Genomic DNA, 6,314 nt, shown 5'->3' on the forward strand with positions numbered 1-6,314 from the left:
TTATATTCCTGCTTTGGTCACTGAGCTATTTTGAGACATGCTGAGGCTTTTTAAGCTGTGTAGCAGCTCAGGTTTAAAACTGAACCAGCTCTGCTAGCTAAGCTCGTTTGCTGCAGCGCCGAGTGTAGTGTAGTGTAGTGTTACGTGCTGGCAACCTCGGGGGTGGAGTTAGTGTTGGGGAACGAGCAGCAGGAGGAGTCAGAGGATAAAACAAACACAAACTCCGGGACGAGTAGCACTTAAAATAGGAACTTACTGCTGAATCCCTGCTGACAAGAGCTGCCAGTGCTTTCACTCAACCTGTTTCCTTAATATCTGATGATACATCCTGATCATTTTATCATTTACCACTGAAAATTAGTTACATAGTGGTCCTTTAAAAAGCATGTTTAAAAGCAAGTCCACAAATTTCTTTTGATTTTCTTTAAAGAAAGTGTTTATTTTAATGAAATGGTTAACTGCATGTTCAAATAATTGATATATACGACAAAATCATTATATAATCGCTATATATGCATGCACATTTTATTTTTATTATCTTTTCATGAAGACCCAAACCCAAACAAAAGATTTATTATGAAAACATATTTTTTATATTTTTAATATTAAATGGTAAAGTTTATAATTAAAGAGTGGGGACAGGTAACAAACGCTATTTTTAGTTTTTATTAATGTTTTTAATTACAGATCTTACTTTTGCAATCAGGACAATGTACACGACACTGTGCTTAGTAAAACAATTTATTTTGAAGTTTCACATTTATACATAATACATTATATTTATTTTCTGGCGACAGAAATGGCACCGATTCTGCAGAATATGTCCATATAATATGATAGAATATAATTGAGAATAATTAAATATAGTGTAATATATATACACAGGCCAGTGCTGTGTAATATCATAATATATATTATATAATGTTACAGTAACTAACTACTTAAACCGCATTACTTCCCACATCTGATCAATGTCCAAGGCTGTCTAGATGTGTCTCAATATGATAGTTACAAATGGAAGAAAATTGTAGTAGTGAAAATAATCACAAATGAATCACCATTAATATATTTAAAAATGTTTATTATTTTTTTGGGTGGTGAGCATTAATGATATGATTTGGTCAAGGCTGCGTTCGTTGTTGTGTGGTTTCTTTAAAGTCACGTCACATCACGCGTTTATTAGTCTAGTGATTTTTACTAAACATGTAATCCCAAGTGAGCAAGCCCAAGTCGACAGTGGTGAGGAAAAACTCCCGTGTAGGAAGAAACCTCAGGAGGAACCAGGCTTCACAAGGGGGACCCATCCTCCTCTGGTCTAAACCACATATGACTAGTACATGATATGACGTGACTTTAAGACCACATAAACAGTTTTATAAATATGTGCTCCCTGATTTCTGCAAATCATCTACAATACCTATACAATATACAAATGATCTACCTTTATACTGCAGAAACGAAACTAAACTAGAATATTCTAGACTAGAAAGAGAGCTGTGGAGCCTAAATCGCTCCCACATGTGCTCACTGACAGATCCAAGCCCAAGCAGGGACCAATCAGGATGCACTCTCAGTCTTACTTTTGCTGCAGCGTCACTGCAATCTTTAATTGTAGATGTAGATTTGCGGGCATCAAGGGGGCCGCTATTAATATGCGCTATAATCATAACAACCGAATTGAGGGGAGAAGTGGGATATCTTCTGATATCTCAGTGTGCTGCACAATAACCTGATATACAACAAGCTCAACATCTATAAAGATGGAGCAGATCATCAGTAAATACTGAGCAGTCAACGAGCAACTACCTACATGATATTAAATATATTAGGCGAATTAAAATGATGCAACAATTGTTCAAGTGTGGACTAATTTTAGATATGTATAAAACTAACTAATACTAAAAGAGCTCAACATCTATAAGGATGGAGCTCAGCTCATATAGCTCTGAGAGCCTGAGAGCAATGTAGTTTCTAAATGTAGTTTTGATTTTAAATAAGCCTACACTGGGTCTGGATTGACATAACGACTATGGAGCTAAATTCCAGACTTCAGACGCTTGCGAATTTGACAATATGGCGGACAATTTGATACAATACAATAGATTAATATGGATTGCATTGACCAAATCTTATGACTAATATAAAAAAGAAGTGAAAGTGGGGGTGGGAAAAAATGGGGAAAATTAGATGGCAGGAGGAGCTGATTTGGGGCGCTTTACTGCCTTCCAGACTTTCTTAAAGATGGACCAGATTGAGCCTGTGGACAAAAGAAGAAAATATTTATTAAATATGAATTTATTAAATCACAGACAATCCCAGTTTAATAATCAAGAACAGTGGCAGATTTAGGATCTGTAAAGGGCAGAGTGAAAATATGAGTTTTATAGAGTTTTGTAGAGGAACCCCTTTTCTACCAGACAGGCAGAAGACATCCATAAATGGGCAATTATTAACCCTTTAGAGCCTAGACCCAGTTATGAATAAATTTTTAATAATAACTAGATTGCAGTTCCTACAGAAACTGCGAGTCTGATTGCAGTGCTGGCTGGTATCTGCTACGGTGTTGCTAACGTGTTGCTAGGCGGTTGCTAAGGTGTTGCTATGGTATACGGGGTGGTTGCTAAGGTGTTGCTAGGTGGTTGCTAAGGTGTTGCTATGGTATTCGGGGTGGCTGCTAAGGTGTTGCTAGGTGGTTGCTAGGTGTTTGCTAAGGTGTTGCTAGGTGGTTGCTAAGGTGTTGCTATGGTATCCGGGGTGGTTGCTAAGGTGATGCTAGGTGGTTAACCCTTTAGAACACAGACCCAGTTATGCTAGGTGGTTGCTAGGTGGTTGCTAAGGTGTTGCTAGGCGGTTGATGAGGTGTTGCTTTGGTATCTGGGGTGGTTGCTAAGGTGTTGCTATGGTATTCGGGGTGGTTGCTAAGGTGTTGCTAGGTGGTTGCTAAGGTGTTGCTATGGTATCCGGGGTGGTTGCTAAGGTGTTGCTAGGTGGTTAACCCTTTAGAGCACAGACCCAGTTATGAATATATTTTTAATAATAATAACTAAATCAGTTAAATTAACTGAGCAGCTCAGAGTTTTTTTTTTATTCTGATAACCCTTTCTCACACTAAAACAACGATCATGAAATTGTGATTAAGCATTTTTAAGCAGTTTCTTACCACGGCTGTCACCCTCTTTAGAAGCTTCCTCCATATTCTCCTGGGTGCTGGATGACTCTTGGACATTTACCCAAGTCAAACTGGAAGATTTCTTTTTCTTCAGCTTCTTCTCAGTTTCAGGTGAGAGGATTGGCTTTGATGTTGTCATCTGTACACGTTTAGGAAACATGCAGGATAAATGTATTAATATATCAGGGTACAGTAGTTCACTGGATGGCCATAATATTATATAGGTGTGAGATAGCAGTGCAAGCTCACCTCCACCGTTTCTTCTCTAGGAGTTTGGTCTATGTCCTCCACTAAAACATCAGCCACCTCGGTTTGGAAGCTCTCCTCCTCCTCCTCCTGCTCCTCCTCCTCGAGGTCTATCAGCCGCAGCTCCTCAGACTCTTTCTCAGTCTTGAAATCAAAAACCTGATCATCATCATCACGCTCTAATGTGTAGGAATGTGCGAGTAATGTGCGTTCATCCTTAACATCCGGATTGGTTAGTTTTTGTTTCATGCGCCGCTCCTTCTTCTCCGGACGGCTGGAGCCCTTGCTCTGGCAGGTCATTTGTACGCTGGGCTGCTTGAATTCTGATGTATCCTGAATGAGGAGGTGTCAGAAGAATTCACACAAAACATTTATTATCTGTATGATTATGATCTCTTGCTCTATGTTAAAATATTGCCTTGATTGCAGTATTGCAATACATTGCGATATGTTGTCTCATTCATGATACATATAGTTCTTCAATATAAAGCCTTATTATATCAAATCAGTATGCTGGTAGTGAAGTCTGTAGGAAAATGTATCTGCCAACTCACCTCCACCTTTTCTTTTCTAGGAGTTTGTTTTAGGTCCTCAACTGAAACATGACCCTCCTCCTCCAGGTCTATCAGCCTCAGCTCCTCAGTCTCTTTCTTTATCTTCAAATCAAAAACACGCTGTATTATTATCACGCTGTAATGTATTTGTGTGTATACTCGCGTGTAATGTGTGTGCTTTGTTTAATGTGTCGCACCTTCTTCTCCGGGCGGCTGGAGCCCTTGAACTGGCAGGTCATTTGTAAGCTGGGCTGCTTGAATTCTGATGTATCCTGAATGAGGTGTCAGAGGAATTCACACAATACATTTAATATCTGTATGGGTTTAATATCTGTCACTCTATGTTAATCTGTACAGAAATATGCACTATTACACAACACGGGACCTACTTCCTGTATTTACTTCTTTGCTCTCACCCCAGCGTCAAATTATTGACACATATCCTCAATAATAACTAAAACCACAACACAGTGTAGCAGTGTATATAATATATAATATAATATGTATAATTTAACTGTTACATTAAAGCACCGAATTGCAAATTCTTAAAACAATAAAAGCTGCCTTACCTGTTTCAGTGGGGTGCTCTTCAGGTGCTCAACGTATTCGTTAAATTCCTTTACGGAGCACCGGACCTGAAAAGAATAAAAAGAATAGTTTAATTATGGGTGTGGACGAAAGGGGCCTCACTATGCATTAAACACTGTTAAAATGTGTGTAAATCTAATGTATGTACTTTTCCATCCTGAGAAATTATGCCAAGTTTTACGAGCTGCTTCTTTTTCATTGGATGTCTGAAGAACTTCTTCAGGTATTTATCGTGCAGGCAGTTGTATTCCCCGAGTTTCTTGGACATTTTAGGGTCTCCGAAGTCACAATCCTGTTTATCAGGAGAAAGCTATGAAAAAAAAAAAAAACACAATACATTTAATATCTGTGTGAGTTTCACACCAACAGCATCACTCTACCAACAAGAACCATCCCAAAGACTGGAATATGATTAGTTTTATTCGATTTCTGATCTAATCTAAGAGTGTTTTCACACCTGCACTTATTAGTTCAGTTAAAGTTCTCTTCAAGAACACTAGTACTCTTTTCACCATTTGGTCAGTGTGAAAACAATCCTAACTAAGGAGTAAATGCTTCAGATTTACACATTCAAATGATTATAAATGATTTGTACTACAGAAAACAAACTATAGGTGTGAATTAAGTTCAGAATTCTTTCTACTCAGATACTTACACTCTGTCCCAGTTTGCCCCGGAAGAACTGCACCTTACATTTATCAGGCACAAACACCTTTGTTCCTTTTGGTTTCGCCATTAGAGCAGAAAAGTCCATTTTATCCAGGTCAAACATCTGGAAAGTGGAGAAGAAAACACAGTCTGGTTAAAACCTGCCTGAATTGCAGCATTATGTTCAGTACTGACCGAGTTTAATTCACAGAGCTTTTTTCTTTCAAGCATTTTACTGTGTTAGCGTGCAGGAGCTGCTACTTTAACCCCTGCATTTCAGTATTGCAGCTATATTTCTCTTGACCCTGTTAGCTTGATGATAAAATTTTATATAAAGTCTTGTAGAGGCACTAAAAGCAACTATTATTTATGCCTAAAATTCCTTCGGGATACATTTAGGCATAAATACTATCTATCTATCTATCTATCTATCTATCTATCTATCTATCTATCTATCTATCTATCTATCTATCTATCTATCCCGAAGGAAATTTAGGCATAAATAATATCTATCCATCTATCTTTCTATCTATTAATAAATAATAAAGTATTAAGACCAGCATTTAGCTACTGTTTCTGCAGCTCATAAACACTTACGTCCTCTCTCTTCAAATCTCCCTCCGTTTCTCTGCTGCTCTCCAGAAGAATGAGTATATATAGCTGTGATGACATCATCAGCGACCTCACCAACATTCGGAGTACAGTAGAATCATGTGACCAAGCTTGAATCACATGACCAACAATATAAGGGCCATTCCATTGAATGGGGCCATTTGATTGTTCTAACTTTTCCAAATTAAACTTAATTTTTATAGTTTTGCAACTCTGAATCCAATAACACATATTTAACATGTACTAGTCAATATCAGGCAGCTGTACTTAATTTTTTTTTTTTTATGGGTTTCTAATCTGATGGCTCCATTTTTCCCAGTCCTGTTACCAAAACTCATGTTACATAAAAAAAAAAATGTTTAAAAGCAAGTCCAATAATTCCTTTGATTTTCCTTAAAGAAAGTGTTTATTGTAAAGAAATGGTTAACTGCATGTTCAAATAATTGATATTTATGACAAAATCATTATATAATCGCTATATATGCATGCACATTTTA

General features: G+C 37.5%; 1 protein-coding gene across 3 annotated transcripts; it reads right to left on the bottom strand.

Moving 5' to 3' along the window:
* Positions 1–1,096: 1,096 nt before the first annotated feature.
* LOC111193487 (uncharacterized) lies at positions 1,097–5,894 on the bottom strand. Of its 3 annotated transcripts, none has more exons than XM_022674396.2 (9): positions 5,803–5,894; positions 5,213–5,329; positions 4,706–4,849; positions 4,539–4,604; positions 4,167–4,241; positions 3,970–4,071; positions 3,419–3,748; positions 3,161–3,308; positions 1,097–2,257 (listed from the first exon to the last, which is right to left on the bottom strand). In XM_022674396.2, the coding sequence occupies exons 1-9, from the start codon at positions 5,878–5,880 to the stop codon at positions 2,184–2,186; spliced, it is 1,134 nt and encodes a 377-aa protein (XP_022530117.2). In that variant the 5' UTR covers positions 5,881–5,894; the 3' UTR covers positions 1,097–2,183. The 3 variants fall into 3 exon arrangements, with proteins under 3 accessions (XP_022530117.2, XP_022530116.2, XP_049326107.1); XM_022674395.2 differs by having other exon boundaries at positions 4,706–4,867; XM_049470150.1 differs by lacking the exons at positions 3,970–4,071; positions 4,167–4,241 and having other exon boundaries at positions 4,706–4,867.
* Positions 5,895–6,314: the final 420 nt, after the last annotated feature.

The sequence above is a fragment of the Astyanax mexicanus genome, chromosome 21 (assembly GCF_023375975.1).
Source record: "Astyanax mexicanus isolate ESR-SI-001 chromosome 21, AstMex3_surface, whole genome shotgun sequence".
Taxonomy (NCBI): domain Eukaryota; kingdom Metazoa; phylum Chordata; class Actinopteri; order Characiformes; family Acestrorhamphidae; genus Astyanax; species Astyanax mexicanus.